At 43.0% G+C, this 27,967-nt stretch overlaps 3 protein-coding genes across 3 annotated transcripts; 2 read left to right on the top strand and 1 right to left on the bottom strand.

The window, feature by feature from the left end:
* Positions 1-3,039: 3,039 nt before the first annotated feature.
* LOC127684414 (olfactory receptor 52B4-like) lies at positions 3,040-3,984 on the top strand. Its single transcript, XM_052181372.1, has one exon. The coding sequence runs from the start codon at positions 3,040-3,042 to the stop codon at positions 3,982-3,984; it is 945 nt and encodes a 314-aa protein (XP_052037332.1).
* Positions 3,985-16,459: 12,475 nt separating this feature from the next.
* Positions 16,460-17,410, top strand: LOC127664209 (olfactory receptor 52B4-like). The gene has a single exon (XM_052156089.1). It carries the CDS (start codon positions 16,460-16,462, stop codon positions 17,408-17,410), a length of 951 nt encoding a protein of 316 aa, XP_052012049.1.
* Positions 17,411-18,116: 706 nt separating this feature from the next.
* Positions 18,117-27,637, bottom strand: Trim21 (tripartite motif containing 21). The gene is made up of 7 exons (XM_052156065.1): positions 27,522-27,637; positions 25,864-26,296; positions 25,297-25,392; positions 24,225-24,455; positions 22,086-22,108; positions 20,903-21,003; positions 18,117-20,590 (listed from the first exon to the last, which is right to left on the bottom strand). The coding sequence occupies exons 2-7, from the start codon at positions 26,257-26,259 to the stop codon at positions 20,046-20,048; spliced, it is 1,392 nt and encodes a 463-aa protein (XP_052012025.1). The 5' UTR covers positions 26,260-26,296; positions 27,522-27,637; the 3' UTR covers positions 18,117-20,045.
* Between the last annotated feature and the right edge of the window lie 330 nt (positions 27,638-27,967).

Genomic DNA, 27,967 nt, shown 5'->3' with positions numbered 1-27,967 from the left:
CTGTGTATTCATGCCACATTTTCATGTTCTGATCGTCTGTTGATGAACACCCAGGGTGGCCCTACTTCCTTGCTGTGAACAATACAGCAACAACAAATATTCAGGAAAATGGATAGCTTTGGAAAGTGTTACATTAAGCGAGATGAAACAGGCTCAGAAAAGCAAAAACTTCAGACTCTGTACTTGGATCCTGACTTTTGATGTTTGATGTGTATGAGAGTGGGCGTAGGTTATGGAACTAGACAGGAGGTCATGGATGGGTGTTGAGGGATGAGCAGGCAAAGGCCTCATGAGACATGAGTATGGGAAGGGTAGCATATGGGTGCGATGGAAGGAAACTACAGATACAAAAGTTGTTTTAAAACATGCTGTGGCTTTTAGTTTAGTTTTAAAAAAATTTTATTTTTTCATTTTTAATGAGATTTCTGAGTGTATGAAAGTGTGAGTCTCTGAATTGGTATCTGTTTTTTGGTAACTTTTCTTGGACTTTTCCTCTTCTGTTTGTTTGTTTTGTCCCATTACAGTATGTTAGATTTTGTTTTATCTTATTTTATTATTATCTCTTAGAGTCTGTTTGGATTCTAATGACAAACTGAAAGGGAGTGGATCTGGATGGGAGGGAGGTGGAAAGGAACTGGGAGGAGTAGAGGGAGGGGAAAACATAATCTGGATATACATGTGAGAAAAAATATCTTTTTTCCAAGAAAAGGAAAAAGATAAATGAGAAGAAAATGCCACAAGAAAATTAGTATTTTGTGTGCTAAATAAATAAAATAATTAAATATAAAATAAAACTAATATAAATAAAGTAAATAAAATGTATACAACTCAAAACTTATAAACAGAAAGAAAATCAAGGATATAGCCTAGATGTTCATCAACAGATAGTGAAAATATGGTGGGTTCATACAATGGAATTTTACTCAATTGTAAAGGAAAACGAAATTTGAAGAAAAACGAATGTATACCTCATTGTCATTACAGCATATATCAAAATCTTTGACCATTGTTTTGTAACTAGACTGGGATTAATAGCCTTGGAGGCCATTAATGAAAGACCTTCTTCTTCATAATTCTTTTTGGACCTCACCTCCCATGTCCGTTGTGACATTAAAAAGAGAAAAGTTGCAATCGCTCTTCCTTAAAACTGAAGTACTCTATGACAAGGTGAAGGTTTCAGGGCTTTGCTGGGGCCCATTAAGAGAAAGTTACTTCCTCCTGCTCAAAGGGATTTCCACTCTGTGATCTACTCAAGATACGGCTTTTTGGTCTGCCCCAAGAAATTACTTCCTCTCCCTTAAAAAGTAATCCCACTGAGCCTGTCAATCGCTCTTCAAAAGACATGCTAAAGACATGGCAGGATAGTTAAACACCTTCAATGAAATAAAGTTCTCATAGTTCCTGGAAGCCCCTGCCTTGATCCAGTTGCTTGCAGTCTTCACTTCCTGCCTGCTTTTTGTAGTTCTAACTTAGAAAGATTAACTTTTCCTTTTTTTCTCTTTTTTGGATACTGGTGAGCCTTCTCATTCTTTCTTTGAAGTCTCCAATGCATCATATAGCTGTGATGTATCTACTTGTTGTGCTTCACAGCTGAACCTGCCTGGTTTCTTGGCCCCTAATGCAAAAGGCCAGGCTATCTCCTTCCTCTTATCAATCTCTCTCCTCCCAGAAGCTGCCAAGATTACAGCTTGCCAGGTTTCTTGTTTCACGTCCAATGTCTTACAGGCCTCCTGCCTTCCTTTGGTTTCATTTTTAAATTCTTTGGAGACAGCAATTGAAATGTTTGCTTATTAGAAAGAACACATGCCTAGGACTTCTCCAGAGATGGAGAAGAAGGTGGTGGTGTGCTGTAATAATGAGACTTGGTGTATAACGGGGGCCAGGGGAGAATTTTGGAAATGCTACTCTAAATTTGATCTCCCTGGTGTGGTAGCTTCCCTTGGGGGTCTTCAACCAAATTTATAAAAAGCTTATGATCTGTCTAACATTGAGTCCTATGTGAACTTATTCTCTGCTATAATGATTGCAGTGGAGACAGGAGAGTTACTTATTAGTGTGGGGCGATTTACTTGGTGAAGTAGGCGCGCAGTCCAGCAAACCTAGAGGGTTCTAGGTCTGAGGTAAGTGTCCAGGAGTACAGGGCATTTGTTTGGACTTCAACAGGCAGAGAAAGGTGTAGAACCACGACTGTAAGTGACTCTGGTGTAAAGGACAGAGTGATGTCTGGGAGGGCAGAACGGAAGACTGTGGAAGACGTCTGGATCTTGTGGGCCCAGGATCGCTGACTCCTTCCTAAGATCTGCTTAGGCCCCAACCACTGTAGATATCCTGCCCCTTGTTTTCCCTCATTCTCATTTTTACATACTAGATTCTGGAAGGACACGATGAAAAACAGAGTGCAAATATCAGTTAAGATCAAACTAAGTGAAAAACAATTAAAGTAAGGCTTTGCTGTTTTGTTATCCAAAAGCAGGGTCTGCCTCCTGACTCTTCCAAGAGTTTCTGGCTTTTCCTACTTACAGTTATGAGCACCATTTGCATATCTGTCTCCTCATGTTTCTGTGCAGGAGGGTGATGCATGTAGCTGGGTGGCCCCCTTCTATAGCATTTTCATCCCTCTTTGAATTTTTGCCACCCCATCTAGACTTCTGTCATGGTGGATATATTTTTAGTCTTTGTGTGCTGTTGATTGACTTGTGGTAGCTGATGTCCACATTGGAATTGGGCCAAATCAGATCCTTCAGTTTAGCAGACCACATTACTTTCCCCCCTTGTGGTCCCATAGGCTTCTTACTGTATACTAATGTGTTTAGTTAGCTTATTATTTCAATTAGTGATTTAAAATTCTACCTGGATGCAATATTTCTATCTCCTCCAAGATACAGAACATAGCTTATTCAGCTGTTCATCTAGTGCAGTTCCAGGCACACCAGCAGTGAAAAACAATTAGGAAGTACTATACGACTCTGATATCATCACAAAATACCTTTGAACACAACATGAGCTTTCAGTTTTCTGTGAAAGGTCATCTGTATCAGTATGGGTACTGTAAACAATACCGGTATTAGTCACACAGTCTTCCGCTTGCTGGGCGTCCCTGGCCTGGAGGACCAGCACATGTGGATTTCCATCCCCTTCTTCATTTCCTATGTCACTGCCCTGCTTGGCAACAGCCTGCTCATCTTCATCATCCTCACAAGGCCCAGTCTCCATGGACCCATGTACCTCTTCCTGTGCATGCTGGCGGGGGCAGACCTTGTGCTCTCCACATCCACAGTTCCCCAGGCCTTGTCCATCTTCTGGTTCCATGCTGGGGAGATCTCCCTGGATCGCTGCATCACCCAGCTCTTCTTCATCCACTCCACCTTCATCTCTGAGTCTGGGATCTTGCTGGTGATGGCATTTGACCGCTATCTGGCCATTTGCTACCCTCTGAGGTATACCACCATCCTCACAAACTCCCTGATTGGGAAAATCGGAGTGGGCATCTTCTTGAGAAGCTATGGCACAATTTTCCCCATAATATTTCTTCTGAAAAGACTAACTTTCTGCAGCACCAATATTCTCCCACATACAGCTTGCGAGCACACTGGCTTGTCCAAGTACGCATGTAATGACCGCCAAGTGAACATCTGGTATGGATTTTTCGTTTTAATGTCGACAGTAACTTTAGATGTGGTGCTAATATTTATTTCCTATGTGTTGATCCTCCGCGCCATCTTCCTCATGCCTTCGCAGGATGCTCGTCACAAGGCTCTTAATACGTGCGGATCCCATGTCTGTGTCATCACCCTCTTCTACGGGCCTGGGATTTTCTCCACTCTCACCCATCAGTTTGGATACCAGATCTCAACTGGTGTCCATGTCCTGCTTGCCAATGTCTGCATTTTGGCGCCACCAATGTTGAATCCTATTATCTACGGGGTCAAGACCAAACAAATCCGAGACCAAGTGACTCATGTCTTGTTTCTGAAAGTAGTATGACTTTCGGAACAGAAACTAAAGTACTGTATTCTCAACACTCTAGTCACAGACAAGGGAAACTCTATTGGTCGTGGTAGGTGAGAGACTTTGAGCCCCGCAATTTATTTGAATAGCCCTCTAAATTCCATTAGGGGAGTTTTGATATGCTTTTCAGGGTCTCAGATCAGTAATGAGATTGGCATACTTGGGGGGATCAGTGATTTTTCACATTCAGAGTCTGAGAAATGTATTCATCTTTTAAATTCAAGTTCTAGTTCATAACCTGTAGTTCATGACTGCTGAATTTCCTGTATACCAGACTAATTCCCATTCTTCTTTCTATGTTGAGCATTCCTCTATGTTTCCATACTGTTCTCTAATATAAATTTTTATTTCTCTCAGGCTCATTTTATCTCCATTTATATTGCTATTCAAAAGAAGCACTAGAGAGAAGATAAAAAATTTCTGGGACCCCAGTACAATAGCAGTCAGTCTTTCTGTCTCCGTGTCTCTGTGTCTGTCTGTCTCCTGCTCTGTGTAGTTCTCAGTCTACTTGTTTTCTCTCTCTTATCTCACTCTCCGCCTTGCTTCCCCTCTTGTTATTGCACAATCACAACAAAAGTCTTGAAAACGTTGTGTCTTCATTGTTTGTTCATTGTCTTTTCTATTCTTGATGCACTGCTGTTGCACTTTCCCCCTATATCGATGACAGTCTGTGTCACTGGGATAATGTATTCAGTGGCCAAGTGTAGGAACACAGTCAAAAGAATGACTCATGCTGAGCAATGCCTAGTGAACTGTGAGAGAGGCTTGAGGAGAAAAGGCGGAGTGCCCTTCACCCCAGGTGCATCTTGTTCCCTGAATTGTTCTTGGATGTGCTTGCTTCTGTGCTTCCCGTGACAAACATTCATATTTAATTTATACAACATATTTATCCTTATTGGATGTCAGATCATAGCTATAGAATCCAATCTGGAGAGTGCATTCTGTGGCCTTCTGTGTTTTGTGCTTTTCTAAATATAATCTGTAGTACATTCCAGACAATTGTATTTAAAATGGTCTGTCTGAGAAAGTTCTGGGAAAGGCTACTCTGTTAATAGTTTGTATGTGCTTACTGGCATTTATTTATGTGTTTTTTCTGAACCCAAAAATCTTCCTTTGGGTCACTTCTTTCGTTATTACATTCATGTATAAAAGTACACTGAACCTGAAGAAATTGTCTACAACGTTAGACTGTAGTCTGCCCCATTCTTTCAGATCCTTGGATCCCAGGTCTAGAAGACAATGTCTACACAGGTGAGCCACCAAGTCGACAGTCAGTCATGCATCTTAACATGAAGTAGTGACAGCATTGACAAGCCTCCTCTCTTTCTGGAAAATTGTCACTCATCCCATGTTAGGTGACATAATAGAAAAAATCATTATAAAACCATCCATTCTTTCTTATAGACATATTGATTAATAATATTTTCTAAATATACTTCCTACTATGCATATGAGTAAGTTAGATTTATTTTCCCCTTTCTTCTTAGTAAAGCTAAGTGGACTTACTCTCATGCATAAAATATCAGTTTCTATGGGTATTTTGCATATATACTAGCTGAAATGAATACATTTGCTATTCATTCTTTTTAAATTGTTTCATAAAAATTTCCATTTAAACACTCTGACCTGAAAATTTACTTTCCTGATATCTGTAAAGTACAAATTAATTTTTTCATATTTAAAAGAAATTAAAACAAATTAATTTTTCTTAGTTCATGTTTGAGCTTGTGATTTTCAAAGAACTGGTCCTGACATTTAAACTGTTAAATTTATGAGCAAAAATTATTCATATTATCATCTTTTTTGTTTTATTCCCACTCACTCACCACACATTTCGATGGTGTTCCATGTGCTGTTTCAGTCCATGGGTAAGGCATGCACTAGCCAGCTCCTTCCTCCTCATGCTCTCCTTCACAGCCTCTAGTAATCACCATATCTCTTCAAGCTAGCTTTTTTTTTAAATTAATAAATATTTTTATATTCGATATATTTTTTATTTACATTTCAAATGATTTCCCCTTTTCTAACCCCCCACTCCCTGAAAGTCCCACAAGCCCCCTTCTCTCCCCCTGTCCTCCCACCCACCCCTTCCCACTTCCCCGTTCTGGTTTTGCCGAACACTGCTTCACTGAGTCTTTCCAGAACAAGGGGCCACTCCTCCTTTCTTCTTGTACCTCATTTGATGTGTGGATTATGTTTTGGGTATTCCAGTATTCCAGGCTAATATCCACATATTAGTGAGTGCATACCATGATTGATCTTTTCAGACTGGGTTACCTCACTTAGTATGATGTTCTCTAGCTCCATCCATTTGCCTAAGAATTTCATGAATTCATTGTTTCTAATGGCTGAATAGTACTCTATTGTGTAGATATACCACATTTTTTTGCATCCACTCTTCTGTTGAGGGATACTTGGGTTCTTTTCAGCTTCTGGCAATTATAAATAGGGCTGCTATGAATATAGTAGAGCATGTATCCTTATTACATGGTGGGGAATCCTCTGGGTATATGCCCAGGAGTGGTATAGCAGGATCTTCTGGAAGTGAGGTTCAGGCTAACTTTTTAATTCCCATGTAATCTTAGGATATTTTCTTCAATCTAAAATTTTGTTATTATTCACTTAGTTATTCTTCTTGATTTTTATCGTTTTCTTTTTATATTCTTTTTTTTTTCAAAATAAGACATTAGCAAATAAACCTTAGAGGAAAGCAAAGAAAACTGGTGCAGAATTGGTAAGCTGAGTATGTCTCTCTGCTTGTTTACCCTCTTATTCAGTTGCTCCTCTCTGGGCATGGGATACGAGCATCCCCCATGCAATATAATGTAGTGTGATATTTGCTGCAATATCATGTAGTGTGATATTTGCTGCATATGAAGTACAGCACCGTTTCCTCATGTCTCATAGGGTGAGTTCAGGATTTGGCAGACTAAACCTATAAAAATACTCAATCTTTTTGGTCATGGATTAAAGAAGCGTCAGATTTCTCACAGTTGCAGTTGTCTGTAATAACTTCATCCAAATAGCTTCTTTTGAGTTTGTTATACATGGGTTAGTTGCCATGTATTCACTGAACACAGTGGTAGGTTCCACGGATACCTTCATTCACGTCCACTCTGTTCACCCCACCCCCTCAGATTCCTTCTTTTAACCCTTGCCACTAGCCATACATTCACCCATTCTTACTGACTTTCATGTCATATACATATGTAGTCACATATGTCACACAGATGTGATTTTATACATCTAAAAATCTAGGATTCACAGATGAGAGATAAGGAGACATTTGTCTTTTTGAACCTGATTTATTTTGCCTAATATGACAGTTGTATTCATTTCTTTGAGAATTAAATGGTATCCTCCTTTTACGACTGAATGAAATGATGTATATATACACCACATTTTCTTTGTTCATCATCTGTTGATGGACAACTGGATTGATTCTACTAATTTGGTTGTTTCTTATTTTAGATTTTTTGTCTTCTGCCCCTAACCTCCAAGACTCTTAGCCTCTTTATTATTTTTGTGATTTTTAAAATCACATTGGGAAATATTTTCATAACCTGTGGTTGATTTTTACTAATGATCTTTACCGCTAATAAACTGGTTAACTAAAACATTGATTCTTATTTTTATTCAATGATTGAACTTAAAATTTGATTAAATTTAATTTATCTTCACAGAAAGAAAATGTTGGGGTTGGACTGGAGTTGCTATGTATTCAAATGTTAAATATTATTCCCTAAATCTGGTTGTCCCCAGTGAGGAGCTGCTCAGGTACACCCAGTGATACTCTGAAACCTAGCTCCCCAAGTTAATTGGTCAATAAAAGACTAAAGCCTATGATTGGGCAGTAGATAGAGGCAGGCGGGTTTTCAGTTACCTGACTGGGGAGGTTCCAGGTAGGGACAAGAAGGGGGAGAAGGGGACAGAGAAAGGAGGAAGGCACCATGAGAGGAGATGGACCATGAGAACGTGGCCAAGAGAAGCAGCATTAACGAGGGATGTGTGGCTAGGGTGTAAGTTAGAATAGCTCCAAAAGCTACCCAATCTAGGCTTACAGCTTGTAAATAAAATACCTGAACTGTATGTCTTTTATACAGGTTAGCAAGAATAAGTAATTCCGTTTACAGAAAAACCGTGCAGAAAGAAGGACATTTGCGTGTACTTGTCTTCCCCTTCATCCTGCATTGGTGTGGTACATTCATTCAGACTTATAACTAATACTGATATATTACTACTAATAAAATCCACAGTTTCCATTGATGGGCTTTGCTGATAGGCTAGGTAGACGGTAATTTTATTTATAGTATTCTGATCTCCATGATCTCCATGAATTTGGGAATTAACTAGGTTTATATTAATGTGAGATTGGTCAGATAATGGAAGAGACGGTTCAATGGACTTGAGCATTAATGTTTAAGAGAAAATTATAATGATGAATGTCTTCCCAGTCTAAATTGAAGAATATAAATGACAATATACTGGTGAACACGTAGTACCTGCAGTAACCTGCACACGCCTGTAAAGGTCAAGACAGGCATCCTTCCAGCATGGATGGGGATGAGTCCATAGAGGTCCTCCTTCATCCGGGGACCTCGTGACCATTGATGGCTGCTGAAGGAGGGGGAATGAGTTTTCTTTGGTTTGTGTGGACACCGGTATATTGTCCATGGGCCCTAACATGGGTGGCCCCCACATCCATGAGGCAGTAATTGAACTAAAGTGTTATGTACAAAAAAGAAGAGGACATGTTTGGGGTGGCCTAGGGCCTACTATGAGGAGACAGTGTAAGTGGATCTGATAAAAGTGCATCATATACATATGTGAGAATGTCAAAGGACAAATAGAAATATTCTTAAAAATTATAAATCACTAAACAGAGTATAAATCACACAGTGTAGGATGGTCACTTAGGAAGAAGCTAGTGATGTTAATGGAATGCCATCTTGGGGAGGCTAATGTAATACATACAGCTGGCTGATACATGGGCAACCAAATTGTGATGAGATAGTAGATGTTAGAAATTAGTGAATCTGGAAATATACAGGTGATAAGATTATAGGAATGAATACCTAGAGTAGAGTGGAGTGGAGAAAACCAGAGCCAGGGAGGAAACAGTTGAGAGTATGGACAGTGGGGGCTGGGTAAGAGAAATGGGTGTCACACATGGCAAGAACACATTGTTCAGCCCTGAAAACAAGGAACTCCTGTCCTTTGCAGCAGTGTGCACGGACCTAAAGGCATGATGACAGTGAAATAAGCCAGTATATATCTGGACAAATGCCTGTGGAATTTAAAGCAGCTAGGTTTGCAGACGCAGGGAATAGAATGGTGGTTGTCTAGGGAGAAGGAGGGGGAAGTGGGGAGGTATTCCAAGGACTCAACATCTTAGTTATGAGATATGGGTGTGTTTTGGAAAACTAATGTTCAGAGATGTGTCACTAGGACACTTGAAATTTGCGAAGATGTAGACCTCTCCACAAAACCAAACCCAGAGGGCTTAATGTATATTTTAATTAGATGTATTATGGTGGTTATTTCAGTGCATGCACATATTTAAACATCTATTAAAATGTATACCTCAAACATACACATGCGTTTAATTTGTTAATTATAAGCCAGTAAGTCTTGGGGGAAAAAGAAGAGAGAGAGAGGAATAAGTTTTCTATATGGACATTGAACTGTTTATCCAGGTGCCAGAATCTTGCATGTGCTTGGGAAGGAATCTAGCAGGTAGCGCCAACATTGAGAAGGAGAAGTTAGAAGATACAGTTCCAGACGAGAAGCAGTTTCCACAAGAGAGCCAGTAAGTACTAATCTGGAAACAAGACCCAAAGTATTAGTAAGTCTCACCAGTTTAAATAAATTGCACCAAAATATCCATAGATGAAGACTTCACTAGATGGTTTTTCTTTTCAGATTTTCTTTGTTGACTGCCTTTCACGCTGACATAAACTCCATGAGGGTATCTGTCTTCCCCACTTCAGCATTTGGAAAAGAGTGCCTGGCATGGAGGAGTTTTCCAATGGGAGATTTATTTTGACTTACTTGCAAAAAGATTTCTAGAAAGTATTAAAATGTGAAATTTTCTATTAGTCCTAAGATAAAATGCATGGAAATGAAGCTATTTCTGTTATAGTTTTCTCCTTTGGAGCACCACATATTTAACTCAAATAATTCAGAGGACATGTAGGGATTAGTATGTTGGGCCGGTGACGGGTCAGTGAGTTTGACTGATCCCAGAGTGGAAGAAGATAATCAAATCATGAAAGTTGTTCTTTGACTTGCACAGTGCTCCATGGTATGCATGCCCACAATATAAACACATTATAATACACACACACACACACACACACACACACACACACACACACACACACTCACACACACTCACACCCACACACCCACACACACACTCACACTCACACACACACACACACACGCTCACACACTCTCTCTTACACACACACTCACTCACACACACACTCACACACACACGCTCACACACACTCACACACACGCTCACACACACACTCACACACACACACACACACACACACTCACACATTCACACTCACACACACTCTCTCTCTTACACATACTCACTCACATACACACTCACACACTCACTCACACACTCACTCACACACACACTCACACACACGCTCACACACACACTCACACACTCACACATTCACACTCACACACACTCTCTCTCTTACACACACTCACTCACATACACAGTCACACACACGCTCACACACACACTCACACACACACTCACACACACACTCACACACACACTCACTCACTCTCTCTTACACACACACACACACACACACACAAATACCAAAGGAATTGTGTGTCACAAATAAGCTAAAAATTAAAAATTCTATGTAAATATATTTACCAGAGAATGCTGTTAGCGGAATGAACCAGAAGCCATGCAATATTCAGGAGTAGGAACCTAGAAAGCAAAGAGGAGAATATGAGACAGGAAAGGGAATGGAGAAATGATGTAATATATTGTAATCTTGAAAATAAAACAATTAAAAGAGACATCATGGTGGGCCAACATAGCAGAATATTCAGCCCCCCCCCTTTTTTTAAAGAAATACTCTAGAATACTAACTCTTTGTGTGGTATTGTGCTAATCTGGAGACAGATGCAGCTGTAATAGAACCATGGTGGTGAATTGTGCTGTGTTTTAGTCTCTTGATATACCAGTGGGTTTTTCCTATTCCTGCCAAAAAATAACAAAAGTGAGATGAAGGATATTCATTTTCTTTCCTATAGTGACCATTGACTCTCTCTATGTCCCACAGCTCAACACCTTAAAAACACACAACAAAATCTAATGAAAAAATAAGCATTTCTTAAAGCAGGAGAAATAAAGAAGCTAAAGAAGCTGTGTGGTTGACATTTATTACCACAAGCAGTCAGAACATGCTGGGCAGACAGTATACAAGGCGAATGCCCAAAAACAGCAGAGAAAGAGCTGGGAGGGTTACCAATGGAAATGTCTTATTGATGATTGCTGGATCCTGCCATTAGATGCAAACACAACCGTGTAAATATACCTTAAATGGACGACTTTCTTTGATATTTTGTTATGATACTGCAAACATAGCAGTAAGTCAGTGTTGTTTGACTGGTGAAACAAACAAACAAACAAACATGTTTGAAAAGATTAACAGAATTCTAATGCTTAAAGTGTTTCTTTGCCTCTTTTAAGTCAGGGTCAAGAGGGTCATGCTGGATGATGTGTGGGGCCCTGACAGCTGAGTTCCTGTCTTCTGATCTTACACACCAAAGCATCTCATCCACCTCATGGCCGCCCTCAAGCATGCTTTTCACCATGGGCTCCCAGCATCCATGTCATGAAAGTGTTAAGAGCTTTCTAGCAATATTCCTTATGCAGAGGAGATCCTAGGGGAGACGAAGGTCACATGGATTAGCTCATGGTCCCTGGGGATGCTTAGAGAAAGAAGACTGTACTTCAGGTCCTCCCACACAGTGCTTTACTGACCATGGTAGAATCTTCTGTCATGTGGATACTCCAGGAAAAAGATGGAGGGTGACTGCAGGTGGAGCCTGACCGTTGTGATGAGGAGAAGATTGAGATGTGTGTTGGTATTAATCGTCAGGGCTTGGTGCTTCTGTGCCCCTCTGCCCATGGCATGAGCTATGAGAGTATAAGGAGTGTGAGTGTGAAGATGAAGGTGGTGTGAAGTCATGGAGTCAAGGAGCCATAAGTGATGGCTGCCTTAGTCATTCGGTCATCCGGTGGAGTTTGTGTTTGGAATTATCCGTCTGAGGACAGCCAGAGGTCAGTCCAGCTGTCCTTGTGCAGGTTTTGAGGATTAGTAGGAACAAGAATTGAGGGAGAGATGAGGCAACCTGCCTCTTGACCTCTGAACTCATTTCTTTTGCACTCCGGAGAGCTCTGTTCTGAAGTCTGGATAAGTAATAACATACACAAGGTTAACCTCGAGCAGCGAGCTTAGAGATTTGTCCTGAGATGGCCCAGAACTTTTAGGTTTCCGATATGAATTAGTAAATTATACACTACAAAAAGCGGCCATGAACAAGTAAGACTAACTGCAAGCCTCCTTGTTACTGTCATGCCTTCATTTTGCATGTGGCCCAATGAGTTAATTAGAATTTCTTGCCTGAGTACGGGTGAAGAGCTATGGACTGTGCTTAGGCAGTGCTACGAGGAAGAGGGTGTCTTTGGTCTTATGATTTTGATGTATCTTGCGACTACACATTACATTTCTCACTCATGGTCTTTTTAATAAACAAATAGGATGGTTTAAAAACTATGTAGATAACATGTAAATGGATCAAATGGCTGTGTTCAATATAACTTGACTGTTTAAGAGCAGAAGGTGGGCAAGACTTGGCCCAAGCCTGCAGATTGTTGATCCCTGGAAAACTTTCCAGCTAGCATTTACAGATTTGATTTTGCTTTTATGATTTTAGACAAGCTCTGTTCCTGTCACCCAAGCTGGCTTTGAACTGCCAACCCTCCCAGAACTTACATTTTGAGTGTCTGACTCAAGCTCATGAAGCTCAAAATGGAACCAGAGAAGCAGCCACATCGTCCTAGGAGTTGCCTGTTTTGAGAGCTGTCTTTTTTGGTAAATGTAAGAGGACAGGGAGGTTGGAGGCAGGGGTGAGGGAGTAGCTCTAACCCTCAGCTCCCAGAGGATGCTTACTGTTTAGAGGAAAGCTAGAATGCTGGGTGGGCATGATATGACTCATGCAAGTCATTACATAGGTAACCTATGATGTGTGTGAGAGTGAGCTTGACACAGTTAATGATGATTTGTATAAATTTGGGGAAGCCTGACTGTGCTTGTACACTGTCATAATGAAGGGCTGGCTACTGGTATGAACTGTGAAAATGTGTGTTAGTGTCAGTGCTTGAGCAGTATGTTTGTGAGTGAACACATATGATGGTGACTATAAGAATAAATGTGGTGAAAATGTGTGTATGTGCAAGTGTGCATATGTTCGTGTATGCATGTGTGTGCCTGTGTGCATGTGTGTGCCTGTTAGCATGTGTGTGCTCATGTGTGTGCATGCATGTATATGTATGTGTGTGTGAATGTGCCTGTATCCATGTGTGTGTGTTCATGTGTGTTCGTGTGTGTGCATGTATGTGTATGTATGTGCATGTGTGTGTGAGAGTGTGCCTGTATTGATGTGTGTGTGTGCAGTTGACAGAGAAGGAATTGAACACATCATAGGACAGTCTGAATCCAATGCTCACATTATTTTCCCTCTATCACTGTCAGCCACATCTCTGAAGTTGTAGCATAACAAGAATTTGTAGGGGGGTGGGATGGATGGTTTGGGTTATCATCATGAAGGAATGAAGGTTTCAAATATTTTTATCACATGCTATTTATTTGGTGTGCATGTGTATGGAATTATGTATATGTTGTGACATGTAGGGGTTATAGGAAAACTTGGAGTCAGTTCGTTCTTTCCACTGTGTGGATTCTAGAAACTGAAATCATGTCATCAAGGTTGACATCTTTTGTACACCCAGTCCTCTTCCTGGCCCAATGAAGGCTTTTAAAATTAAAGGAATCTTGCTGTTTCCTGAATGTGGATATTAGACTGGCTACTAACAGATGGTTTGAAAACATATTTATTTAATTTTTAGTTTCTTGTACAAATTTATGATCATTTTAATTTCATGTATTTGGTGTGAGGATTAGAACTAAGAATGTTTAACATTCATACTTTCAATGATTGCTATTATAACATTAAGGAATGTAAGTGATTGGAGATTACAGATAAACATGAACGAAAGGTGACACGGCAGTAGATGATTTTGTAGAATGGGATGCAGGGCAGTTTTTGGGTTACAGGGAGATGGCAGTGGGTGACTGTGAGGAGGCAGGGAGGCAGGCAGCAGAGGACAAACCTTGCTTTTGTGAAATGGAAAGAAGACGAGACATCGAAACATGTGTGCACACTGGATCAAACATCAGAGAGGGGGAAGTTGAAGTCACTAGTGATGGATTAATGTGGAGGAGTAGTGAGAGTGCTGGGGTCCAGTCCACATACAGAAGGTTCAGCCTTGCAGAGGAGAAAGAGGGAACAGACAGCTGTATATGGATCAACTTGTAGGTAGCAAGGGAGGGTAGAGAAGGTGAGGGCTCTAACATCAGCTTCCTCCTTGAACAAGGAGTCTGAATGCTATAATTGTCTGATAAATTGAGGCAGGGTGGAGTAGGACAGATGGGAATGGATTCAAGTCTTTTCTGGTCTTCAGTTTTCAGTCTACCATTTGGTCAGCCTGGTGACTTTTGCTCTGTTTGTTCTCCTAGCACTAAAATGGGAAGGCTACCACTGTTACCTTAGCTGTGGTGATTGAGACACAAAGCTCTGAGCACAGCCAGACATAACTGATCCTTGCTCATTCCACCGTTGCTTCTCTATGCATCTGATACAGCACTTCAAGAGAGAGCTACTTAAAATGCACACTTACCCACCAGACCTTAGCCCGTCTATCAGTTCAGTCTCAGAAATTCCAAGAGATCATATAGGGAGAAACAAAGGTTCAAGTCAGGGTGCCAAGAAGGGCAGAGGTGGGTAGGGTGGTAGAATTCTTGCATCTCAAAGAAGGCAGGAGACAGGGAGCTTAGCTAGGCAGTATTTACTGACCAAAAAATGATAAAAATTCCTCAGTAGGAATTTCAATATCTGCTTAAATATTGAGAAACTGAGCATTTAGCTCAATGGTAAAGTAACCGCGTAGCTTGTATGCACCACCTCCCCACCCCACCCCCACTACCATATCATATGCAGCCCTCAAGACAAGTTAGATGTTGCCAGGCTGTAGCTCAGTAGTAGAGCACTTGCCTAGTGTGCTCAATATTTTTGATTTGATTTATAACAGCACAGTGCAAACTAAAGGGGAGGGGCTGCATTTGCAGGAAGAGAGGTAGAAATAAAGATGTGTAGATAGGATGGCAGTGTCTAGAAAACAAGTCTGATAACTCTTGTATGTACTACCATGCAGTTACCTGGCCTTTATCGATGCCCAAAGTCAAAGGGGAAGTCTCAGGCAATAGCATGAGATGTGCACAAGACTTGTTCCCTTAATGTCTTCTCTGAACTCTTAGATCCATTTTCGAAAGTTGTTTCAGTGTTCTTCTCCTTGCAACTTCTTCACTCTCTCCCCCCCCCCCCCCAGTCTCCAGTGGCTCCTACTTCAGTCTACATTCTAAAGCCTTGGAGCAGTATGCAAGCCCTGAGTCCTTTGAGACATCTTTGATGTGGCTCATGTTCCTCCATTCACACGCCTTTACTTTGGCAAGCCCTTACTTATTCTTCAAGATGAAGGTCATGAAGCTCTTCTAGAAAGCATTTTCTGAACCCCTCCCAAAGCTTCGCAGGTTAGGCTTTTTCATATACATTGCTTATTTTATGGAAATAGATACTGTACTTGCCTTTTGTCTGTTCTTCAAATACCCATCCCTTGAGCAAAGCTTGTGCCCAATGTGCCAGTTGAACTGATAGGCAACTCTGTTATGACTTTTCTTTTGAGAAGCAATATTCTATTTTGCAGTTCACAGCTTGTAACTATTTAGGACAATCCACACCTCAGAGCTGTAGCCTTCTAGAGTGGATGGTCTGTTTTAAAGGTGATCAACCCCATCTTTCCCTTAGATTCAAATGATTAGAGAAACCCAGGGCAGGATAGCAAATTATTGTTGTTTATATAGTAGATAGAATGGCGAGGATTTGTCCGCATCTCCTCACCAAGAGACCTGTTATGGGGTTGCCACAATTGCTGACCAGAATGCTTTTTGGCTGTTCTATCCAGTGAAAAAAGTCCTGTTCTCTCCTTCTTAACCCCGTTCAGCTTTTTGGGAAGAGGGAAGTGACTGTCATATCCTATACTCCAATGTGCAAATGACCTGGCATGGCGCCTTTTAACCACACAGGAACCAGCCATTCAGCCTTCATTCTGTTGGGTATCCCTGGCCTGGAAGAGCAGCACTTGTGGATCTCTCTCCCCTTCTTCATTTCCTACCTGGTGGCGCTCTTTGGAAACATCATTCTCATCCTTGTCATCATAGTTGAGCGCAGTCTCCATGAGCCCATGTACCTCTTCCTCTGCATGCTGGCTACGGCTGACCTCATCCTGTCTTCTACCACTGTGCCCAAGGCTCTGGCCATATTTTGGTTTCATGCTGGAGCCATCTCCCTCGATGGCTGTGTCACTCAAATCTTCTTCATCCATGCTACCTTCATTGCTGAGTCGGGGATTTTGCTGGCCATGGCATTTGACCGCTACGTGGCCATCTGTGACCCACTGCACTATAGCACAGTGCTTGGTCATGTGGTAATTGTTAGGATCGGCTTGGCTGTGGTCCTGAGGAGTTTCTGTGTGATTCTCCCGGATGTGTTCCTGGTGAAACGCCTGCCTTTCTGCCACAGCAATGTGCTGCTGCACACCTACTGTGAACACATGGCTGTTGCGAAGTTTGCCTGTGCTGATATTCGAGTCAATGTTTGGTATGGCTTGTCTGTCCTCCTGTCTACTGTAGTGCTCGATGCTTTGCTCATCTTGGTCTCCTACGGTCTCATTCTTCACGCAGTCTTCCGCCTCCCTTCAAGAGGAGCCCGGCAAAAGGCCCTGGGCACATGTGGGTCCCACCTTGGTGTTATCTCCATGTTTTACCTGCCTGGCATTTTTACCATAATTACCCAGCGGTTTGGGCACCACGTTCCTCTCCATACTCACATCCTACTGGCCAATGTCTGCATGCTGGCCCCTCCCATGCTGAATCCTGTCATCTATGGGATCAAAACCAGACAGATTCGAGAACGTGTACTTAGTACTTTGTCTTCACAGTGGAAACTATGCTGAGTTTGATCAACTAGGTGGCATATGCACCACACAGAGCTTTACACTGTCAGACCTACTTTACAAAGACGGAAGAATGAATCAAGACTTTCACGGATAGTATACAAAGTGACTTGCCTTGACTTTCAAAGTCACTTTGCCATGTGACCAGAGAAGTATAGGGTTTAGGAAGCATGTACTTTTGGGTCAGGATTGAGTCCTGACTTTGTCGATGATGATAACGAAGATGATGATGATATCGATGTGTTGGACCTTGGGCAAATTGCTTATTTTCACAGAAACTCTACTAAGGACATTCTTAGGACATCTTTAAAAAAGACGGATTCCCATACCAAAGTAACTAAAAAACGAAGTTTTACTTACAATGAATTTTACTAGTGCATCACAATGAAAATGTTCACATTGGATTTGAATTGATGTAACGGTGTACATACGTTTAACTACAACACATTTGAATTAGAAATTTTATATAATATGTAGTTTGATGCAATAGAAAGCCATTCTGTGTGAGCAGAGTGGAATGAGAGTATCCGTACACCTTAGCTGGGTAGCGAACGCTGTATGAATATCTTACATAGAAAAAAACCATTAGGCTTATTGTTATTGTTTTTGCAAAGTGATGGATACATTACTCTTATTCATTAGTCATTGGCTTTGATATTAGAAGTCTGTAGAGCTGATTAAAAACTGAATTAAACCACTGTGAACATTACAGCTTAATAAATGTTTATTGTCAAAACATAAGTATGGGTCAAATATGGAGGCTTGCCACAATCTTCATGTGTCTGGATTGTGCTCTCACTGCATGTTTATCATTAGCTACAGCATGACTGACCCATGAACAGGAAATATGTTACATATAATGCAAAACACATTATAGTTCTATCTTAAAAATCTTTTTTAAAGAAAGTGTCTCTCAAAATTTGATGCAATGTTTCTTTCCTAATCTCATTTTAAAATTGAGAATTTCAATGTACTTTGATCCTATTTGCCTATCTCCTCACAGGTACCACATGCATGCCCTTTCCTACACTACTTTGTATCATTCCTCCTCCTCCTCTTTAGAAGTAACCCACCAAGCACTTTTTATGCTGTCCATCCACGCCTGGAGACCAGGCTTTCAATGGGGGAGGTTTACCCACCAGGGCCCACACTCTCCTCACGGCAAGTGCCAAAAGCTGCTTTGCTGGGGAGGGACTCTGTGCCCATCTCTCTTCACACTGCGATTCTGTCTGGCCTGAGCCAGCACAGATAACACTTCTGTAATACTTTGTGTCTGTTAATTTGGAAGGTGGTGGTAGAATGAAAGAAACTCAGGAAAATTAACAGGCTTTATTTGACATTAAAAGACAGCATTAATCAGAATTGAAATCGGTACTTGGAGATCAAGGTAACTCCTTGAGCACAATGTGCTCAGATTGTGAAGAACTGAAAGTTGTATCATTATAATAGTTTCCTTCTATCAGGATGAAAATCAAAAGATACAAATTATTATTTACAGTGTCAACTCTAAGACACAATATGAAGAAGAAAGATCATTTTCAAAGTTAAGGTTTCTTACTGGACATACTTGAGCCTCGTTCAGCCTACTAGTGGAGCCATTAATTGACTTTGCTAATGTATTTTTAGCTCTATGATGTTGTCTTTGTGGAAACTATCTGGGTGTTCATTATTGTCCACCTATCCATACTTTCTCCTAACTCTGCTGAAAGTTTTTTGAAGCTCTCAAAATATTTATGTACTAGTTCAGCTACTAATTTCACTTTCTTCAAGGCAATGGAACCAGGAAACAGCATATTTACAGACTGCCAGCAGTGTCTGAGCATTACAGAATGGCAGTGTCTGAGCACAGCCATTCCATCTTTGTGAGGAGCAACGGCAGGGGCTCACTGACCAGAGCAGCATGGCCCCTGGGCTTTTCACTGGGGATATCGAGCGTACTGTTGGTGTTACATTCAGCTCTTGTATGAACCACACTCACTACTTCATCCTGGCTTTTGTTTGTTACCCTGGAAGATATTCTTGACCTGGGTCTACAGAAGAACAACACAGAGCATTCCAAGGAGTGAAAACAAACAAGCATTAATAAAACCCAAAAAGCCCCCCAGTAACACCAACAAACCAAAAGATGTACAATGTTAAGACAAATATTCTGAGCTTTACCAATAATAACTGAATAGGATAGACCAAACACGGTTTCTAGGAGGTCCTTCTGCAAGCCACAGAAGATACAGGAATAGACAGGTATCTGGCCTAAGGACAGAGAAAACAAAGGAAGTCACACAAAGGAGGCAGAAATGTGCTTCTGCCTGAGCTAGATGAGTTTGGGTCCAATGCCGGGAGTCTGTTTCATTGAGGAATCATTGTCAGGTCTACTGATGTTGAAGATCAGTTGACACTGACTTTTAGTTGCCCAGCTGACACCTTCATTCTGGGACTCTGACTCTTTTAAAGAGATGAGGGTTTAGGGTAGTTCCAACCAGATGGGTGAAAACGAGAAAGTGCACAGCTGAGGAACACCAAGAAGAAGTGAGCATATGTATCCAGAAATGGTCCTCAGCAGTCATTGGATCTTGATCAGGACATGGAGGAGGTAAGTGTCTGCGAAGAGCTGTCAGTAGGCACTGGCTCCTGGCCATCATATCTTTAGTGGACAGAGCTTTAGAGGTGCTGCATTTCCTCCATCATCATTGAAACCAACACTGAAGAAAGGTCGCAGAGGTCCAGCAAAAGCACAGTTCCAGAAGGTGTAGATGAGAGAGCCGTGGTCAGTTATGTTGTAGAAGGAGACAATGCCAGCCTCATAGTCCACAAAGATTCCAATTTGGCATGGAGGGACCTGAATGTGGAGGGTGGTCTGTGGACTGGTGCCAGCCTCATAGCTGTCTTTCTGCCATAGCCAGATGGCCCAGAAGCCATTCTCAGGACTGAGTGAAAACGACCCTTTCCTCTGCACAGAATCTCTGCAAACCCCCAGATCCCAGGCCTCCTTTTGGGTCACATCTACCTCCCAGTACATCTTGCCAGAGGTGAATCTCTGGGCACCTAGCACCATGGGGTAATTATTAAACCTCTCCTCATTTTCAGGCACGTTCTGATGGGTATCTCCCATCCTCACTTGTCTCCGATCCTTTGAGATGATGAGCCATGAGTTGGCAGTGTTGCGATCCAGAGTAATGTGGACTGCAGAAAGAAAGGTCACAGGTAAGACTGGATGCATGGGGCCAGCAACTCCGTGCTTGTAGTGAGGGCATCCATGCAAACTCAAAGGTGCGGGGCGGGGGATGACTCTGAATCTCATCATGTGAGGAAACGACTCACAGTAACTCTGGCCCTTCATCTGATGTGTGAGGAAACCTCACCTGTGTTGTCTGCTCTACCTGCACTACTTCCCACCTCTTCCACACATTACCACCCTGGGCTCCCCATGGCCGTCTACTCCACACTCTCATTATCCCTTTCTGTTCAGCCTACAATTCCTAGAAGTCACCTCACCCCAACACGTCCTCAGCATCTTCTTCCGCCCTGGCACATGGCATGTGCTGGTCAGGTCTGGGGAGTCAACTTCTAACGTGTCCAGATTCCAGGACACACTCCTAGGGAAAGAGTTTGAGAATCTTATTTCCTACTCCAATCTTCTACCTCAGGCCCCAGTGCTCTCCTTCATGGATGGCTCTGATAATTAAACTCAATACAAATGTACAAATACTCATGCGTTCAGTGTCCACGTGAAAGGAAAAAAAGTTCCTATCTAGGAGTTCCAAGTTCTAGGAATCTCAAATAAATCTCCATGTCTTTCCAGAACCCGAGGTCATGGCCATGTGGATTCTATTTAATTTTACAGGGAGCCATCTAACAGGCCGGGTCACTTCTGGAAAGAACTTGGGCGAGTCTTGGCCATGCCGTGGGTCTCACTCATTCCTTATGAATGCTTTTTCATATGGGAGTCCTAGCCGACTCAGGTTACCTGTTACTTTTTAGTGGGGGACTTTTAATGCATGAAGATGATAATCGTTAACCACACTGGCAATTCATCAACTGAGATGTCCGTTAGTTTGAGGGTAGAGAACATTTTAGAGCGGACCAGGTTTTGAGACTAGCAATGCATGGCCAAAACCCCAAATGCAAAACCCCCAATCCCTAAGTCAATGGCCATTTCCATGCACGCATGCTTCCTGTTCCCTTTTCTTTTTTTCTTAGATACATGCTTTATTTACATTTCAATTGTTGTCCCCTTTCCTGGGTCCCCCTCTCCCGAAAATCCCATAAGCCATCTCCCCTTCCGCAATCAACCCTCCCCGCTTCCCTGCCCTGGTATTCCTCTACACTATGGCATCAAGTCTTTCCAGGACCAAGGGCCTCTCCTCCATTTGGTGTCTAACAAGGCCATCCTCTGCTGCCTATGTGTCTGGAGCCATGGTAACTTCATGTGTACTCTTTGGTTGATGGTTTTGCCCCGGGAGCTCTGGGAGTACTGGATGACTTATACTGTTGTTCCGTCTGTGGCACTGCAAACCACTTCAGCTCCTTGGGTCCTTTCTCTAGCTCCTCCATTGGGGGGGACTCTGTGCTCAGTTCAATGGCTGGCTGAGAGTGGCCCCCTCTCTATTTCTCATACACTAGCAGAGCCTCCCAGGAGACTCTGTTCCCTTTTCTAACTGAGGAAGCCTCTCCTTACCTCTCCAGGATGATCCTCACCTCCTGAGGAGAGAAAAGACAGACAGTCAATTCTGGAGTTTCTGACCACTGAGATGCCACTCCTGGGACCATGTGACATCACTCACATTTCTCCTGGGCTCTGTTCCACACCATCATCCTAGGCCAAGACCCCAAAGACAACTCTGACAAGCCCTCAGCAGAAATGACATGCGATGGCTCACAGAACATCCAGGAAACCAACATGGCTATGGCCTTTAGCTAGGATATGACAAGGGATTTGAAGACTGACAGGGAAGGCAAATTACAAGGACTAGGTTCCTGGAGGAGGTGGGCTGGCCATGGAGTCAGTAGAAGAGTAAAATAAGCAACCCAACCCAACGGAAGCCCAGAGGTAGCTTCAGGGAGAGAATGGCTGAGGTAGATGTCCAGAGAGGCTCCTTGCTATTTATGGGCTTGAGTTGTTTGTGGAGGAAGGGCTAGTTGGCTAAAGGCTTTGTCCTCTGCTGTGGCGAATATTCTCCACTATTTAGAGTGAGTTCAAGAGGGAATAGTCACTCCCAGGGAGTGACAGCCACAACGTTTGGACTGGCAGCATTCTAGGCTCCGTAAGAAGGCCCCAAGGAGCCCAGTTCAGTGACAGGCAAGAGACAGCCTGCCAAGTCAAACCAATATAATCAGCTCCTCTGTGTGAAGCAGAAAGAAATGTCTGTATGCACCTGAGGAACACAGGCATGAGAAAAGAAACCTACAGCGTTCCAACACCAGGAACCAACCATCCAACACACCAAGGGTGGATGCCAGATGGCTTTAGAGTATGCATGACTGTAAAACACGATCTATCGTCTTAAATTCTGCCTCTTACTGCATAGATAAGCGGATGTAAGTTAACGGGAATCACCCACTAAGTCCATTAACGTTTTCTCTTCTGTGGAGTGGGATCACAGCAGCACTGACCTGAGCCTTGGCAAGCCCCTTGTGTGCTGTTTAAGAACCTGAGCTATCATCATTATGGGAAAAATTAGGACAAAGAATAGTAGTATCAATACATGATTTTTAAGTTCCTGTGCTTCGGAAAAAAATATTTTAAGTTTACTTTGGGAAAAGAGTGAGACTATCTGTAGAACTGGAGCATGTAAAAATCATGTAGGTAGTTCACAGACACGCATACAGTATTAAGACGCAACAGCCGTTAACAGGTATTAGTGGCACCCTCCTGGGCCCCACTCCCTCTGTGGCTTCATAAATGGAGAAACTGAGTATAGAAAAGACAGAGTTTATTCCCATGACCTATCATTTTGGAGAGAAATGGCACAGTTCAGTTTTATGCACTGTATTTTTTAAAAACATTCTCATGGCTACTTGTCTAAGCACTCAAATGGATTTCCTCTTTTAATTCTTTTTAAAAACATCACTTAAGATATGCAATACTATGTATCCAGGTGACATATGATTTACCTGGGCATCTCCCAGGAATATCTATGTATTGGTTGCTACCTGGAGTACTTCCTCTTGTGTCTGCACCCTGTTGTTCTGGAATGGAAGCCACTCGAGGGTTCATATTTCAGCTTATTTAAAAAATTAAGGTAGCACTTGTTTTAAGAGCGACATCAAGTTAATTTAATGTGCCCTCCAGGCCTTCTATTTTCTTAAACACCACGTAAACAAGCCAAAACAATTCAACTGTGGTTTCCACATGGACAAGTTTCTGATGCCCGGTGTGGAAGGTGCCTTTCTTCCCTAAGTAACTGAAACAGATATGACCATTTTCTACTATGTTTAAATTGTAAATCTAGTGCTAGACCTTGCACCCCTGGCAAAGGAGGAAAGAGACTGTGGCACTTTCAATGTTATGCCCAATGCTGGCTTTCTGGCTTTTCTCCTTTAATCAAGAAAACAGAAGCAGTATCTGCATCTGCTGCTCTGAGTGAGTGACACACTGAGGTCACATGGTCAAATCCCCCTGGATGTGATGTCATTCTCCCTAGTATTAAGCTATTGGTTGTGAACCACATTTTGGGTTTGTTTTGTTATTGTCCCTTTGGGGTTTCAAATTTTAATTAAAGTTACTGTTATCATAATGGTTAAAAAAAAATAAGAGTGGTTCCAGATAGCACTAGCTTTTCCCAAGGTCCCCCTCGCGCCTGCACAGGGGTCCCACCTGCAGCAGCTCCAGCTCAGAACCACGGCTCCTCCTCTCCAGCTCTGAGATCAGCTCCTGCAGGGCCTGGTTCTTCTCAGCCAGCTCAGCCTCCTTCTCCGCCAGGAGTCTCAGGTGCTCCCTTTCTTCCTTCTCCAGCTTCTGCAGCTGCCTCTGCTCCTCCTGAGCCAGCAAGCTATTCTGATGTACGAACTCTGCGTGAATCCTCGACTTCTTTGTGTCAACGTTCCTCTGTGGTGGCAAGGGAAAGACAAGAGTTTTTTAATAAAAATTTCCTAAGCTTTGGTGGTGAAGGTGTTTCTGTTCCCTAAACACCCAACTACACTCACACCCCAACCCCACCAACACATGCCTCCTGCAGCAGATATTTTCTCAACCTTTCTTTCAAAACCTATTAAAGCCCACGTGATTTCCTTTGCCTTTCTATTTCAGCAAGTTATAGAGTGTAAAACCTGTTCCCATACCCAATGATGCCCTCTAAGCCCTTGGGGGGAAAACAGTGGCCGCAGGAAAATAGTCTTTGCCTTCTTGGGAGGGTCAAGACGCTGCCAATCATTTGGGTCCTGTGACTGGCTGTGAGCCTCTTGCATTCCTTCCCAGTTTCAGATGTATTTCATTTTCTACCTGCAAATTCTCACTGTGACAGGCTTTAGTTCTCTGTCAGGCTTCGGACTAATAACTTGCTCAACATCAAGCAGCCACCAGGTCAGGTGGGCTTCCTACTGCAGACCCAAGAGGCTAGTGTTGACTCTGCTGTCCCCTGAGACAGGGTCAGAAGGAAGGATGTGACGTGACCTTATAATTTCTCCTGTGTCAGACTGGGGGAAATCCTATCTGATTATAAGCTTCCTTCTTCCCTTCTCCTTCCTTCCCTCCCTTCCTCTTTTCCATCTCTGTGTCCTCCTCTTTTCCTTCCTTTCTTTCAATTCCTCTCAATCTGGAGACATACAGTGTGGATGGTTCTTGGAGAGTGACCTATATAATAACTCTGGCACCCCTTGGACAGGCACAGTCGTGGTTAAGGCTTGCTTGAGGTCAAGACCTGGGTTGCCGCCCCGCCTACAGCTCTTGCCTTCCAGTCTGTTCTCTGCATTGCAAGATCCATTTCCAACGTCTCGGCCAACTCTTTCCCTTTTCTCAGTTTTTCTAAAGCCTCATGGATCTTCTCCTGTAGAAAAAGATGGCAGGTTAGTCCCCAGCTAGAGATGTGGGGGAGGCTGATGGACAGACTTTGGAGGAAACCTAGTATGTCTTACAAAAACAGAACTACACCAAAGGGGTAATGGGATCTGGGCCATTGCATTTCTTTTCTTTTTATTTTTTTGACTTTTTTCTTTTATATATATATATATATATATATATATATATATATATATATGTATATATTTTTTTTTAATTTGGGCCATTGCATTTCTAATGTACCAGGGAGCCACAGGAAAGCACGATGCATCTCCATGGATTTCAGCAGCCTCTGTTGCTGAGAAATAAAGTTGTATTTCATACACAAGGTCCTCGTAAAGAAGGAAGAAAATATCCCTGTTTCCCAACTTCTCGGACATAGGGGTGACTCTCACCCACCATTCTGGGGAGCAAAGCGCTCTCCATGGGCCACCTTCTTTAGTCTGTGCTAAGGCCTTACCTGGTATACCTTAGCAGCTTCTTCAATAGGGACCTTGGTGTGGTCCCGGTGTTTCCCAGACTGGGCACACACCCAGCAAAGGGCCTGCCCGTCTTCCTCACAGAACATGTGAAGTGTCTCTCCATGCTTCGTGCAGCACATTTTCTGGGTGCCCTTCTTGGTATTCTGGGCTACTTGTTTAAGGTTTTCTACCATGTTGGCTACATGCCGATTGGGCCTGAGGTTTCTGAGCAGAAAGTGTTGCCGGCACTCGGGACACGAACTGCCCCCATTTTTCCCAACCTCAGAAATGCATTCCTTGCAAAAGCAATGGCCACAGTCGATACTCATAGGCTCCACCATGGGATCCAGGCAGATACAACAGGTGACCTCCTCCCACATCTTTTCCAGAGACATTTTTGAGGTTGTGGAGGGGTGGCATCCACTGTGGAATCTTGAGAGATGCAGAGGGGGCAAGAGATAAAATGAGAATTTGCAGGACAAAAGCAAACACAGGGCAAATCTCCAATTCCCCCAAATAATGCAAAGGTGAACATGGAACAACACAGGAGGGAAAAGCGCGAGGCAAGATACAACAGTGGCCTCTCCTCCAGCCTCAGCATGGGGGCCAGCCAGGCAGAAGGGGAGGAGTTTCCAGAAGAGACAGAGACAACTGGCAGGCACAACAATGCTAACAGCTCCATCATCATCATACCCATCCCTGCTTTAACCCTCAGCGTCCTCCCACATCCTTTCTCTCATCTCTGGCCGTGGTAGCAATGACCATTTATATTCTCCACGGACCCTTTGTATTCCAGCCAGGTGCTACAAGTGCATCCAGTCTTCATTAATCTTGGCAGTAACTACAGGGGTCAGGTGTTAGGAGTCAAGGTTTACACAGCTACGCATCACGTGACATTGTGTCAACTATGACGGGCCGCATATATGGCGATTGTGCAATAGGCGATACTGCCGTACAGCCTAGGTATGTCATTAGTGACCCACTCAGTTCATGTAAGAACACTTCAAGATGCCATTCATTTTCTCGAGACCATCGTCTAAGAGTACATTTCCCAGTTATTAGGGTCGCATGTGTAATGTATGTATTTATATATGTATGCATGTACCTTTATACATTGATGTTTTTATTTACCCTGGTATGTTCTTATATGCTACTATACTTGAGCACAATTGCATCAGTGTTGGCATGCCCACACGTTCCCCTATATATATATCTATGAATGTGCGCTCATCCATGGGCATTTGTGGGGAGCCCTCTAAGCTGCTCCAAACCTAGTATTTGTCTCAACTTCCTTTAGGGCACTGGGTGTCTTAAACCCACAGAATTTTCTAAATGGCTAGCCCTCTCCTCAAGCAGGGGTCTTTAAGGGGCAGGGGTTTCCTTGAGCTCCCTCTGGACTAGGTCACTGCCCTGCTTCTCCTGCCTTTACTAGGACCGTCGTCTCAGCTAAGGCACCTTCCAGGGCACTAGGATAGCCACTTTCAGAGCCCAGCTTCTACAGGTCAGCGTGGGCAGCTCTGTAGGGCTAGGACAAGAGAACTCTGCTGAAGAGAAGCAGCAGGTGGGGCGCTGGTGGGAAGAGGGTCCTTGAATCTGGGGCGGGGGTGGGGGGAGGGGAGAGCCCAGCTAGAGCGCCCAGGGTCTCTGCTTCACTCACCTTACCAGGGTCCTCAGCTTTGTCTAAGCGCTCCAAGCTTCGCCCTTGTAAGCCTGCTGTCTCAATTTCACTTTCAGTTTCCTCTCAAATGCAGGTTCCTTCCTAGATTCCTTCTAGAAGGAAGCGGGCGGAGCAAGGGGAGGAGCGGGGAGTTGAGTGGCAAGAGGAGGTTGGAGGTAAAGAGGGCGGAAGGCTGGGCGGAGACTGGGCGGAGAGTGGGAGGAGAGAGGTCAGAGGTGCTGGAAAGTGACTCCTGGCCACAGGCAGGGGGAAAACTCAGTACCTGATCACCCGGGTGCATTTCTAAGGCCTCCTCATAATGTAATTAGCAGAATATAGATCTGTTGTCTTTGACACTGGTCTTCTCTTCACATCTGGGAGCATCTGGGAGAAGAGGTCTGAATGGGAGAGGAGTTACCATCTGTTTTCTACAGGGGTGGATAGCT

The sequence above is a fragment of the Apodemus sylvaticus genome, chromosome 1 (assembly GCF_947179515.1).
Source record: "Apodemus sylvaticus chromosome 1, mApoSyl1.1, whole genome shotgun sequence".
Lineage (NCBI taxonomy): Eukaryota > Metazoa > Chordata > Mammalia > Rodentia > Muridae > Apodemus > Apodemus sylvaticus.
The sequence above is the reverse complement of the archived record's forward strand: the minus strand, read 5'-3'. Positions and strand labels throughout refer to the sequence as shown.

What these genes read in the sequence shown, in the direction of transcription:
- LOC127684414 (XM_052181372.1), top strand. Translation starts at nt 3,040, where the DNA reads ATGGGTACTGTAAACAATACCGGTATTAGTCACACAGTCTTCCGCTTG.
- LOC127664209 (XM_052156089.1), top strand. Translation starts at nt 16,460, where the DNA reads ATGGCGCCTTTTAACCACACAGGAACCAGCCATTCAGCCTTCATTCTG.
- Trim21 (XM_052156065.1), bottom strand. Translation starts at nt 26,259, where the DNA reads ATGTCTCTGGAAAAGATGTGGGAGGAGGTCACCTGTTGTATCTGCCTG. An exon ending in CTGAGCTGGAGCTGCTGCAG is followed by an intron (nt 22,109 to 24,224) that starts GTGGGACCCCTG and finishes TTCTCTCCTCAG; the next exon opens with GAGGTGAGGATCATCCTGGA. An exon ending in GATGCTGAGGACGTGTTGGG is followed by an intron (nt 20,591 to 20,902) that starts GTGAGGTGACTT and finishes TTCTTTCTGCAG; the next exon opens with TCCACATTACTCTGGATCGC.